Here is a 13,861-nt window from a genome sequence, read left to right on the forward strand (position 1 = left end):
TGAATTTTTCACTTCTTCCTGCAACGATTAGATGAATTAAGGTGTAAACTGAGTCAGACTAGCATGATTTGGATCATACATTTTGACCCATGAAAGTTTGAGAAATGCTACTTGTACAGGATTTGTACAGGCAGCACAACACCTACAGATGCACACCACACGTGCACCTGTAAGGCTATCTATACAGATCCCTTGTACAAATAGCAAAATTTTGAAAGTTCGGGATGGTTTTCAATAAGAGAATTACTGAAATCATTGAGTGTCACAGCAATAAAGAATCAACTACAATGTCACTGGAAAGTATAAAATCAAAGCAACCTAAGAAAATCTAGCAACTAAGGAAACCTAAATGACAATAATGCCTTTTACATGAGAATTAAGGTGTAAACTGAGTCAGACTAGCATGATTTGGATCATACATTTTGACCCATGAAAGTTTGAGAAATGCTACTTGTACAGGATTTGTACAGGCAGCACAACACCTACAGATGCACACCACACGTGCACCTGTAAGGCTATCTATACAGATCCCTTGTACAAGTAGCAAAATTTTGAAAGTTCGGGATGGTTTTCAATAAGAGAATTACTGAAATCATTCAGTGTCACAGCAATAAAGAATCAACTACAATGTCACTGGAAAGTATAAAATCAAAGCAACCTAAGAAAATCTAGCAACTAAGGAAACCTAAATGACAATAATGCCTTTTACATGAACAAATAGAGAACAACAAACAGGCCTGTCACAACAGTCACGAAATAAGACAAAGCAAAGAGCTTGGTGGTAGAATTAATCCCCAGCGGTTCCCAGTTGTCAGAATCCCAACCACCACCAGCTCCTCCCGGGGATGGAGCTGGCCCAGGGGACTCCACTTCAGAGGGATGCATCACTCGAATAATAATCTTTTGACCAACTTCGCAGTGATCAGAGCTCCCGCTGATGAAATAGAAGAACCCCGAACGATCAAATTCGAAAACCGTGTTTCCATCTTCAAATTTGGAAATAGGGTTTGATGTGTTGCAGTTCAAGTAATCAGCAGAGTCCACCTCCAGAACTGAGTCATTTCTGTACTTGAAATCTGAAGGAAACAGAAAATCAACAAACTAAATGCAAAAACTACTAAATATTCATAGAAAAATCACTTACAAACTGTATCTCCAATATGGAATCTGTTTTTAGCAGCCCATTGATTGTATGTCTGAGGATCCTTTCCAGTTGGTTTAGTCCACCCTTTCTCATCTCCAACTTTGAACCGGTACGAATTCACCAAGACAGCAGCAAAAAGGATTGACATCAAAACAGTTTTGAAGGTGATTGAAGCAGAAGCCATTAGAGATATTAGCAGAAGTATTGTGAAGATTTGTGTCTTGAACGTTAAGACTATAAAAACTGGTGTTTTGAGTTCTTATAATAGGGAAAAAGAAAGCCATGGCAGGCAGTTATTTTTGAGGTATATGGAGAGGGAAGCGTGGGAAGTGGGATGTATCAGTTAAGCTTACGTGACTTGTTCCATTTTTCAAATGCTAGAAACAGTCAAACTATGGGTTTAAAAGCGAAAATTCCCTCTAAGTGAGGACTCCAATTTATTTTTATTTTAATTAAACTCTTAACTAAGGATTGGGCTCATTTTGAGACGACCACAGGTCGAGCCAAACACCTACACGAGCCACTGGCTCATGGAGGTTCGGTTCGATTCTGCTTTTTGGCTCGTGACCTCATTCCACGCTCGTGTCGAAAGGTCAAGCCATCTTGACTCGGTCTACTGCAACCTTTAATATAGTGCATTAACTAGAGATATCACCTTCAATATAAGAACTTCTAAAAACTCATTCAATATGAAGTCGAAGCATTCGACATCACACGACATACTTCATGCAAAAATTTGTCGTCTTAGTTTTTTCCATGTGACAAGTGTAAATTAAGTCTTTCCTCACATGAAAATTATAACACGAAAAAGTCTTTAACGAAAACAAGTAAACTTGACTTGTCAAAATCTCATGAGTGATTGTGTGTTCAAAACTTGTAAGCTTGTGCAAAAGATTCTCATAATTCTTTCTATTTTACATGCAAAAATGTTTTCTTGACCTCTTAAAGGAATTCCATTTACGAATGCGTAGACAAAGCACGAGGTCACTGAGAAAATTTGAGGTTAAAAGTCATTATCACGATATATTTAGCTAAACAGGATCTATTGGCACTCAAAGGTTACATTATCATAACACATACATATAGAAATTGACAGTGAAGGCTTTTTACCTAATTTTGTAGATTTTCTAAATATGAAGAAAATGTTAGGGCCAGTATGGTTTGTGTTTCAATTTTCAGTTTTGAATTTTGAGCTCATTTTCAATTTTCTGTTTTGAGGGTCCTTTTTAAGATTTTTAAAAACTCGTTTAGTTTGTCATTTAAAAAAAAAAAATTATTTTTCAAAATAAAAAACTAGAAAACACGTTTGTTTAAATTTTGAGAAATTATTTTATGGCATTTTAATCAAAGAAATTTGATTATTGAGTAAAAATCAAAACAATTTTATGTTAATATATTGCCATGTAATATCACATTTAAAGTTGGAAGATCTTACAATATTATTTCTCACTACAAAAGCAAAATAAAAAAAAATAAAAAAAATTGAGTTTAAAATATATGAAATAAAAATAGAAATTAATGATGTGGAGTGATAATATTTTTATTCACGTTCACTTAAAATATTTTTTCTATAATTTTTATTTAAATATTCACTAAGAGATTGAACTATTTTTATTTATTATTTATATATTTTATTTTTTAGATTTTTTTTAAATTTTTTGAATTTTCTTTTTAAAAATTTTTAAATTTTATTTGTTAGAAATTTATATTTATATTTTTAAACTTTTTTAATTTTTATAAGTTCGTTTAAACAAAATTTTATTTAAACGTTTCTTTTCTATGTTTTGAGTGTTTTCTTAAATTTTCAAAGAAAACACTCAAAATGTCAAAAATGTATTTTTAATTTTATCTTATAAATTCATCCTTGTTATCGAAATGAATTTTTAAAACATCAAATCAAACACGTTTTTAGTATTTTACAAATTTGAAAATTGAAAATAGTTTAAAAATAACAAACTAAACGCACCTTTAATTATTAACCTATTTTATGTCAACTCTGCATTGAATGTAAACATGCGGGATCACATAATACCTACTATCGAGTTGTATGACGTCCAAAATACCTAAAGAACACAATATCCACATTAATTACAAAAAGCTCACACGCGAGAAGGACTAGGCTAGTATGGCAACGGATACTAAAGTGTAAAGATTATAATTTTTACTTTGATTATTAGGAGAACTCTCATGTAAGACGGGCTCACGACACACATAGTGTCCCCTTACTAAACCGTAGAGAATAGCAAGATATGTTAGTGATTCATATGTTGATCCTTCACTAAAGCGTAAGGGATACAAGTTCTACTTAGATCATAAAATCTCCCGTGTAAGTTAAAGTCTGTAAGTCATATCTCATTCCGTTACTAAAGCGTCAAAAAATAAATTCTACTTAGATCATAAAATATCTCGAGCAAGTTAAGGTTGTGAGTCACACCTTGTTCAGTTACTAAAGGGTAAAGAATAGAAATTCTACCTAGTATAATCTCTCGTGCAAGATAACCTAGTGAGTCATATCTTGTTCGGTTACTTAACGTAAATTATACAAGCTCTACCTCTACTTTAATCATAAAAAGCTCTCATACAAGTTTATGAACATGCTTTGTTTCAACTCTTTCTTTTTCGTTGAGGAGAATCTGACATCAGTTTAATTGACTGGTCATAGATTACAGTAATACTATGGTGTGTCACTTTCCAAGCGTTACAAAATCTCCATGATTGCCAGTTTCTATAAATTGGGTCTCTCCTAGTTCACTACTGTTTCATTGCAACACCACTCCCCCCCCCCCCCCCACCCCACCCCCCCCCCCCCCCCCCCCACACACACACACACAACACATACATAATCACACATGCAGACATGTTACACAATTCTTTGCATCAATGGCGATTTAATAGTAAGAAGCGTGATTTTTCAGATTAACATGTGCATAATTATTTTGCAGGTAGAGGAAAATTGCTGGTAAAGTAGAGAAATTTGTTGACAGAAGAGAGAGAGCACAACCCGGCATCGGCAAAAGGGTCTTTGTTTATGGTGGGAGTGTGCTCTTTCTTCTTCTGTCATCGACTCCGCCGCCCTTTTACCAGATTCAGATCACTGTCAGCCTTCTCTTCTGGTTTTTTCTCAACTTCTTATTTTACAAGGTTGCTGCTGAAATACACCCTTACACTGAAATACACCCTTACACACAAAACTTATTAAGTTTCAATTGAATCATTTATTAATAAAGGTTTATCGATTTTGTTGGTCTGTGTTATGTAGACGGAGATATTGGTAAGATGATATTGATAAACTAAACGATGCTTCCACCCTCGATTTTGATTTGATAACATTTTTATTCTTCACTTTACGGATTTTAATTTAATATATATATATATACCTTAGTTGCTATTTTCGTTTATCACGTAAGTTTCACCATCGAACAAATCACCAAGTATGTTAAAATTGATTAACAAATATATGGAAAATGACTTGATTGAAACAACTTTAAAAATTTTGGGACCATATGAGCTTAAAATAAGTTTGCCAATTTGAAAGTTAGGTGATGTGCATGTAAGGGGTAGTGGCAACGGGCCGGCCCGTAAGCCCATAATCAATTTTGTTCCTTCTTTATTTTATTTTTTTTCTTGAAAGTTTACTTTTAAAAAAATAGAATATAATGGCCCGCTGCCAAGGATTGGCCCTTCTAGCAAGTAAAATCGTCCCGTTACCACTCCTATTTGTACTTTACAAAAGATTTTCGTTGAGAGAAAATAATGCGAGTTAATCAGTTGGGTTGTTATCTTGTTGCACATTCCTCGAGATATCTACAGCCTTAACTTGCAATATTGTCTATTATCATAGAATCCATGTATTTCAAGAAAATCCATTCATCTTTGAAACATAGCAGATTAAACGATTTCAAGACATAGTCAAAATTCACGAGAGGGTATGTTCATAGACTTATTTTTCCGTAGCACAAAAGGGTGATCACGTGATAGCTTAAAATTGTTGGTCACTTTCACTTACAGAACGCACCATCACCAAGAAACCCATTAAAAAGACAGGCGGAACCAGAAGGGGGCAAAAATATTGTATCATTACATGTAAAAAGAAACAATCATCTATAACCTGCTTATTTGGAGAGAGTACATGTCAAAATCTTGATCTGATTTTAAACTGAGATTCAGGCATCACACTGTCTTCACAATCTAAAACAATGTCATCAATACTTAGAGGAAGACTGTTAGAGAAACTAAGAGTCGGCTTCGCCTTCAGCACTATCATAGGCTCTGCTTCATTGTTGAGGATGTGAAGAACTCCCCTCATTGGAGGCCCCTCCCATGCTCTCAGTATTGGTGCAACCCAGCCCCAGGCCTATAAGCAGAAGCGTTTTCATCTCTTTTTCATTGAAATCAACAATCATGTTCTTATCCGCTGCTTCAGTTATCTTTCCTTCGGAATGCAGCTTCCATACCCAATCCACTTAGTTCACCATTTTGTGGCTTTCTGATTCCCTCTCAATCGGCCTTCTCCCACTAGCTAGTACAAGAATAACCATGCCGTAGCTGAAAACATCGGTTTTCTCAGTTGATTTACCATATTGAGGGTATTCAGGAGCAAGATATCCCATGATTCCTGCCGTTAGACTTGAAACTGGACTTTTCCATGATCCATTTTCCTTGCTAATCTGAAATCCCCAGACCGTGCATTGTAATTCGCATCCAGCATTATATTACTAGTCTTTATGCCTCTATGAATCACTTGCTGTTCACATTCTTGATGAAAATAAGTAAGAATAGAGGCCAGTCCAGCAGCAATATTATATCTATATGACCATTGCAGTGGATTCCCATGTTCGGATTCTGCGTAAAGCACCTTATCAAGACTTCCATAAGGCATAAACTCGTAAACAAGAAGCAATTCACTCTTCTCAACACACCAACCAGGGAGTGAACTAAATTTTTGTGACTCAAACAAGCTATAATCAATAATTCAGCAAGGAACTCGGTTTTTCCCTCCTGGGCATGCTTTGATCTTTTGAGAGCAGAAATAGTACCCAAATACGTGAAAAAGGCCTTATAAACAGTTCCGAAAGCTCCTTGCAATGAAACCCTTTTCTGGATGATTTCATCTCTTTGTAGCTGTATTGCCTCGGTCCAGTGACAAGTTCTGATGTCTCTCCATTTCTTGACAGATAATTAACCAAATACCAAAATAACAGCGCAAAACAAGGCAGGAAAGCCGATCCCAAGACCCAATCTGATCCTATGATGATGTCTATTGCCGGAATCTGAAACTAGGATTTGGTTCGCCAACAAAATTCAAATAAAGCCATTGTAGAATGAATTTGACCAATTCAATTCCATGTCATGTTCGTATTACTTGGTTCTTGGAGGAGGCTCCAGGGAAAGGCAGAGAAGGTTACAACACCAAATAGACTCAAAACACTCCACATCAGTCACTTCATTACAAGGAGCATAATCAATTCATCATCCATACAAGATATGACTAATTTGCCCCGATTAACACACAGCGAAAACAAACTATTAAACTAAAACATTCTTCTCCGTCGCTGTTGTAAGTATTATATCCTAGGTCCAATCAATTTTGGACATAAATATTTTTGATATATATTTAATGTAATTTAATGGCAGATAATAGACAATTAAATAAATAATAGAGTCCGAAAATTCAAATCTCCGTAATTTGTTAATCACAAGGAGTTGTGATTATGAGATACAAATTACATCTGATTGAATCTTAAATCATCCATGGTCGTAAGTAATAACGAGATACGGATATCATTATTACGGATAGACCATCACGTGTGATATTTCTTACTTGTGAAGTAAGTAGCTGATCTCACAAGTTAAAGTGTGATGACACTTAAATGAACACGTGAATGTTTTGTTATAGAACAAAACATTAGAGACCCGTCGAGAGATTCCACATGGATAATTGAGTATCAGTGGTTAATCTCTAACGTTCGGTAGTGGAATTGGTCATTTAACTTGAGGTCGTCATGGTACTTTATATGAGGACAGTCATATTTTGGCGGTGTTGGATGTTGCTCTGAAAAGGGCCGCTAATACGACATCGTTCGGGTACGTCAAGAATCGTATGAAGGTTGTGATTGATCAATAAAGGATTCGTCACTCTTAGATAGTAGGAGATTATGATCTGCGTTTCATTCAATTAAGTCGATGATGAAATTCTTGGCCAACGTGTACTCATAAGTCGAAAAGGAGTTTTCGACTTATATTGAATTAATAGTGGAGTGAAAGATATGATCGATGATCGAGATTGACACAATTCCATATCTCGTAATTGATCGGATCATATTGACGAAGGGATTATAGTTTCACGGTAAACGAACGAATTTGGTTTTGTCATACCACGTGACATTTCCCGTCACATGTATTGCCCTGACACATTGCTAGATGTCAATTAGGGATGGCGAGTGTGAATTGACGATAAATTAAAAGGGTATTTTAATTTATCAATTTTGATTAAATCAAAATAATATTTCACGTCGTTAGGCATCGTGGTCGGGAACCTAATGGGTCGCACACAAAAGAGAATTGAAAGATTGTAAATTACCAATTGATTAATTTAACAATCGTTGGATAAATTAATTAATTGAATTTGTTATTTATATTCCCGAATTAATTAATTGGATTAATTAATTCACGGACCGGATTTAATTAATTGGATTAATTAAATATTGGATCGGACCGGGTCGAGCCCGTTTGGATTTATATAAATACATGGCTAGGGTTTGAGGTCCATATGATTTTCATTATTCTTGCTGGCACAAGAGAGAAAATCGTGGTTGCTGCAATCTTGTTCTCTGTGTGGATTACCGTTGGAGGCTAGACAATTGGACAGTTGTGGATGGCGAATAAAGATTGCTGGAACGAAAAAAAAAAGTAAAAGGTTTGCAGAATTCTGAAAAGGTACAATATTTATCACGATTTCTATCTAAACACAAAGAAATCCTCGGTGGGAATCAAAATTATTTTAATTTTTCGTTGTGCATGTACAAGTAGATTCCCAACAGTGGTATCAGAGCCTTCTTTGTGTTTGTTAGGAATTGATTTAAATGTTGGTTTATATATATATATATATATTGGATTGGAATTATATAAAAGAAAAAGAAAAAGGGATTGGGCTGCAACAGCCGACGCCGACCGAGAGAGGGGCGGTGATAGGGTTGTTGTAGCGGCGTCTGCCGCAACTTCAGCGGCGGCATGTGATGCCGCTGCAACCGCTGCCGCTGTCTTCAGCAACGCTTTCGCGCTGTTTTGGGCATGCTTGCATGATGGATGTGGCGCTAGTGATGATATCGGCTCCTAAACAAAAAAAAAATTATTATCTTAGGGTTTTGCAGAAAACGGGAGAGTGTGGGTTTGTGTTGCAATTTCTTAAATTGTAAGCCCCCGCATGCAATTACATAAAAGGGTCGAAGTTGCAATTTTAAAACAAGGGGCCTGTTCTTAAATTTGTTAAAATAGAAGGGCTTGTTTTTAATCTTGAGTCTTGGGTCAAATTGCAAATTTTGAAAGTATTTAAATTTGAATTTTTAAAACGGTTTTAAATTTGAATTTTAAATGGGTTTGACACATAATTTAATTTTGACCCAAATTAAAATTTTATGTAAAATTGACAACATTTTATATTTTCGTTAAAGTTGGATTTTGACTTAAACATTAAACTTTGACCCAATTGAATTTTTATTTTATTTAGGAGTATTATCCTAGATTAAAATATTAATTCAATTTAAATTAGAGTTTGACTTTAATTTAATACTTAATTAAAATTTGATTTTAATTAATTATTCACCCAATTATATATTTGAAATTAGAATTGGATTCTAATCTAACATTTGATTGAAATTTGATTTTAATTAGATTGTGTTGCCCTAAAATTTTATTTATGATTAGAGTTAGACTCTAATTTGTGTTTAATTAAAATTTAATTTTAATTAAACATGTTCGCCCTAAGATCTCGAAATTAGAGTTGGACTCTAATTTGGTATTTAATTAAAATTTTGATTCTAATTAAATTAATTCGCACTTAATTATTGAAATTAGAGTTAGACTCTAATTTTATTATTTTATTAAAATTTGATTTTAATTAAATTCAACTGCCTCACATTTTGAAATTAGAGTTTGACTCTAATTTGATATTTAATTAAGATTTGATTTTAATTTAATAATCCCGCCATATAATTGTTGAATTAGAGTTAGACTCTAGTTTGTTATTTAATTAAAATTTGATTTTAATTAAATATTCCTGCTAATTAAATAATTGATTAATATGATTAATTAATTATTTAATTGTTCCGATTCTTTTTTGTAAAAGAGTTTAGACGTCTTAATTGTTAGAAATTTGAAACATATTTGCATATAATATTAGATATTATATAGGTATACATTTATGTGATGAATGTATTATTAGTGGACGATTAATGACTCGACCATATGGATGTGTTAAATGGTTAATATTTATTCTTGTTGTTTTATGGGCCTGCGAGCTCTTGATCATTTTGGACCTGTGAGTCCATTATTATTATTATTATTATTATTATTATTATTATTATTATTATTATTATTATTATTATTATTATTATTATTATTATTATTATTGATGTGGGTCTGCGAGTCCAATTTCATTTAGGCCTGCGTGCCAACTAGTATAGAATACATGTTGCAACTGGACTAATTGAAAAAACAAGAAGAGGAGGAGACCATGAAGATGGTGCATTGATACTATTCAATGCTATACCCCTAGGAATTGACCAACTAGTCTCCCTTATGGATTGGGAAGACTAGATAGTAAAAATCTATAATCGTCCACACTATTATATTATGTTATATATATTTATTTGCATGGTAGATGTATAATAATAATATATATATATGATTGTATCTTTGTTGATGAGACTTTTGAATACAAAATCTCTCCACAAAAATATTAAGTCACATTTATAATCGCCTTCCATATTTATAGTGAAAAATCAGAGTCCCAAATCATCTCAACTTGTTGAGTACATTCAAGGCTGGTCCATTAGGGATATGTTTGACACTATGAAATATTTGATATTTCTGAATGACGGGTTTGACTTGACTAAAATTTATCTTTTGTTGAGTACACTCAATGAGATAAATTTTAGAGGCATGTTAAGCTAACACATAAGATGTGTGAAAACAAAGAGTTGTCAGCTTAATGATCTGGGAGTTGTATGGAGATACAATTGATAATAGTATCTACCAAAATGTTATATTAAGGATTGTTGAGTACACTCAATGTCTTAGAGTGTGTTTGATTGACATGGAAAATATTACCTAGAAAAGAAAAATTTTTCCATCTTTTGTGGAAAATAAAAACCACCTCTACCCAAAGAAAATATTTTCCTTAAAAACAAGGAAAATTAGACATATTTTCAAAAGTTGGAAAATGTTTTCCATGGAAAAAAATAGCAATCAAACACTCAAAGTGAAAACTTGGATGGAAAATTAATATTTTCCATGGAAAATAAATGTAATCAAACACACCCTTAGTATAATAGATGGGATCCCAGCCCACTGAGAGTCGAGTATGGATTCCATAAATTTATGTGAGAGGGTCATAAATTTGAATTAAACAGTGAGAGCATAATTAATTTAATAAAAGTTCATGTTAAATTAATTGTTGCATTTTATATATTATTCTTTTTCTTTTCGTCATTAATATTTATTGAATCGTAAGTAATCATATGTTTTGAATGGCATACTGGATGCCAACAACCAAATTAAATCTATTGATTGACACTGCAATTTTAGAATTGTTCTCAAACATGAGAAAGTTGGTTGTCTTTAAGTAGCCATTTTCCAGAGACACTTGGTGATGACTCGATTAAGGAAGATGTGGCTACTGTAATAAACGTAGTGATGACAATAGTAATGCAATGTATGTGATACCTGCAACAATGTCACTGAGTTACAAAAGCAACTTGAGGGTATAGATGTTAATACATAATTCTTCATTTCAAAGAGTTGTATAATAATAATCATATGTGGAAGGATATGAAACTTCCAAACAACTATATCGGTGCAAAATGACAGAGTAATCTTCAATCGATGCTGAAGATGATTGACGTTGAGAAATGTCTCAATTAAGTTCAATTATAAACCATGAACTAAGTAGTGACTTGGTTCTGCAATCCCTGTCAGAGAAAGCTATTCACAACTAATTGTGAATTTAACGTGAATAAACTCGAATGCACAATTATTGAGTTGCTTAACATGCTTAAGACTGTTAAGCCCAACATCAAAGTTAGTAATGGGCAAGTCATTGATTCCTCTAAAGATATTAAGAGGAAGTCTAAAGGGGCTTTGTGAAAGCGTCCAATATGGTTAAGACCGTCAAAGCGAAGGACAATACCAAATCTAATGACCTTTGTTTTCATTATAGAATGAAAGGTCATTGGAAGGAATATTGCGTGGCTTATGTCTATTTCATTAGTTTCTAAGGTATTAGATACCATATGTAAATCCATATTTATACAAATATGGAGAAAGTAAAAAGGAGTAGACCACTGCGAAAGGGAAAAGTTGACATACACGTTGGAGATGAGCAAAGGTTGCTACATTACCTGTATGAATATACTTCTTGCCATTGCCTTTTGGTTTAGTATTGGAATTAGAGAAATGTCGTTTTATGCCAACCATAGCTGGAACATTAAAATGAATTTCATGTTCGGACATGAACTATTTTAATGTTAAGGACAATTGTTGTTCTTGTTTATCTTGTTAAAGATCCTAATGGCTATGGTAAATTACAAAACTACATTTATATTCTTTAATACTAAAGATTCTATAATGAGTATAGAAATTATAATGCATAAATACAATAATCTAATTATTACCAAAATTTGGCATGACAGACTTTGTCATTTAGATGAAATGTAATTTCAAAGTTACACAAAGATGTATACTTAGGATTAATTGATTTTGACAAGTAAAAATTATGCATGTCTGGCACAGTGACCAAATCTTCTTTTACTTGAAAAGAAAAAAGGTCAGCATAATTACTGGTCTAATGCATAGTGATGCATATGGATTCATGTCAAGTAATGTTTCTCTTATTTCATCAATGATCATGGATACTTAATGAAAACTCAAACATGAAACTCTTGAAAAGTTGAAGGGATTCAAACTAGAAGTAGAGAAACAAATAGGTAAAGATACCCTCACATTAAGATTCGATCAAGTGAGAGTATTTTAAAGATAAAATTTAGATTATCTAAGAGTGAATGAGATTCTCTTGCAGTGGACTTCTCCATATACACTGCAGCATAGTGGTGTATCTAAAAGGAGGAATCACTAATCATTAGATATAATGCGATTAATAACAAGCCATGCAAATCTCCCAAAATTGTTTTGGGTCATGCATTGATTGCAGTGTGCAACACACTAAATCATGTCCCATCTAAAATTGGTTAACAAAACTCCATATGAGTTATGGAAAGGCAATAGTCCAAATTTATCTTATATGAAAGCTTGGGGCCATGACGCTTATTTGAAGCGCCTTAAATCGGATAAGTTTGAGACTAAATCCGATAAATATATATTTGTGGGATATTTAAATGAGACATTTGAATATAAATTCTATTATCATGAAGAAAGTCTTCGTCTCACGACATATCGTCTTCTTAGAGAAAATATTTACTCTAGGAGAGGACAGTGGGAGTAAAATAGAATTTGAAAGAGTTCAAGAGTCCACAAATATAGTTAACCAAGTAGATAAATTCGAGTTTGATCCCATATCTGATATGTGACATACTTTGGATCAGGAAGTAAAGACTCCTGAGGACATGACAGCTCTATGTGAATCTAGTAGGATCATTCGACCTTCAAGAAAGTGCGAATCCATGATCATTAATCAGGTATTAGTGATCCAGGATAATGAACCTGCTAGTTGCAACAAAATAAAGTCAAGTGTTGACTTAAAAGAGACAGCAAGAGGCCATGATATTCGAGATGAATTCGGCGTATGTGAACAAGGTTTGGACCTTGGTCGAGCCTCCTGATGGAATAAAACCCATAAGGTTTTGTAAATAGTTTACAAGGGAAAGGACGATGTGGATGTGAATATCCATATATACAAAGCAAGGCTAGAAGGAAAGGTTAAGTGGTGACCTTGGTGAAACCTTTCTCCTGTGGCCCTGCTGAAGTCTAATCGGGTTTTATTTGTAGCAGTTGCATATCATAACTAAAGGTTAAGATAAGTCTCTAATGGAAAAAGTCAAAGTGTTTGATTTTATCAAATTTGAAGACGAATTGTGTATTTACAAGAAGATAGTGGGAGCATTGTCGTATTCCTAATATTATAGAAAACGACATCCCTATGTTTCAATCATTGAAATAATGGTTATTAAATGATTTATTCTCGAACGATATTAGAATAGCAACTTGATCTATAGAGATAGATCTAGAAGGTTGCTTAACTAGTCTCAATCTATATAAAATATTGAGAAGATTTTATATGGAGAAGTTGGTTTACTCTTAATCGGTGTGTTGAAAAGGTTCCAAACATGAAGCAGCAGTTGATTCAATAGTAGAAACCTAATACATGGTACTTCAGAAGTAGCAAAGAGTTGAAATCTGGATTATGATGTTCATAAATGAACTTGGAATAGTTCCTGATATTGTTGATCACATATCATTGTATTGTGATAACAATAGAGCCATTGC

The 13,861-nt window shown here is 33.5% G+C and overlaps 1 protein-coding gene and 1 pseudogene across 3 annotated transcripts; both read right to left on the reverse strand.

The window, feature by feature from the left end:
• Nucleotides 1-246: 246 nt before the first annotated feature.
• On the reverse strand, nt 247-1,743 carry LOC111366426 (mavicyanin-like). 3 transcript variants are annotated; one of them, XM_022987188.1, is made up of 3 exons: nt 1,145-1,743; nt 703-1,076; nt 247-362 (listed from the first exon to the last, which is right to left on the reverse strand). In XM_022987188.1, the coding sequence occupies exons 1-2, from the start codon at nt 1,326-1,328 to the stop codon at nt 706-708; spliced, it is 555 nt and encodes a 184-aa protein (XP_022842956.1). In that variant the 5' UTR covers nt 1,329-1,743; the 3' UTR covers nt 247-362; nt 703-705. The 3 variants fall into 3 exon arrangements, with proteins under 3 accessions (XP_022842956.1, XP_022842957.1, XP_022842955.1); XM_022987189.1 differs by having other exon boundaries at nt 253-345; nt 686-1,076; XM_022987187.1 differs by lacking the exon at nt 247-362 and having other exon boundaries at nt 566-1,076; nt 1,145-1,742.
• Nucleotides 1,744-3,967: 2,224 nt separating this feature from the next.
• LOC111366409 lies at nt 3,968-6,445 on the reverse strand (annotated as a pseudogene).
• Nucleotides 6,446-13,861: the final 7,416 nt, after the last annotated feature.

This window comes from Olea europaea, chromosome 18 (assembly GCF_002742605.1).
Source record: "Olea europaea var. sylvestris chromosome 18, O_europaea_v1, whole genome shotgun sequence".
NCBI lineage: Eukaryota > Viridiplantae > Streptophyta > Magnoliopsida > Lamiales > Oleaceae > Olea > Olea europaea.

What these genes read in the sequence shown, in the direction of transcription:
- LOC111366426 (XM_022987188.1), bottom strand. Translation starts at nt 1,328, where the DNA reads ATGGCTTCTGCTTCAATCACCTTCAAAACTGTTTTGATGTCAATCCTT. An exon ending in CCATATTGGAGATACAGTTT is followed by an intron (nt 1,077 to 1,144) that starts GTAAGTGATTTT and finishes TGTTTCCTTCAG; the next exon opens with ATTTCAAGTACAGAAATGAC.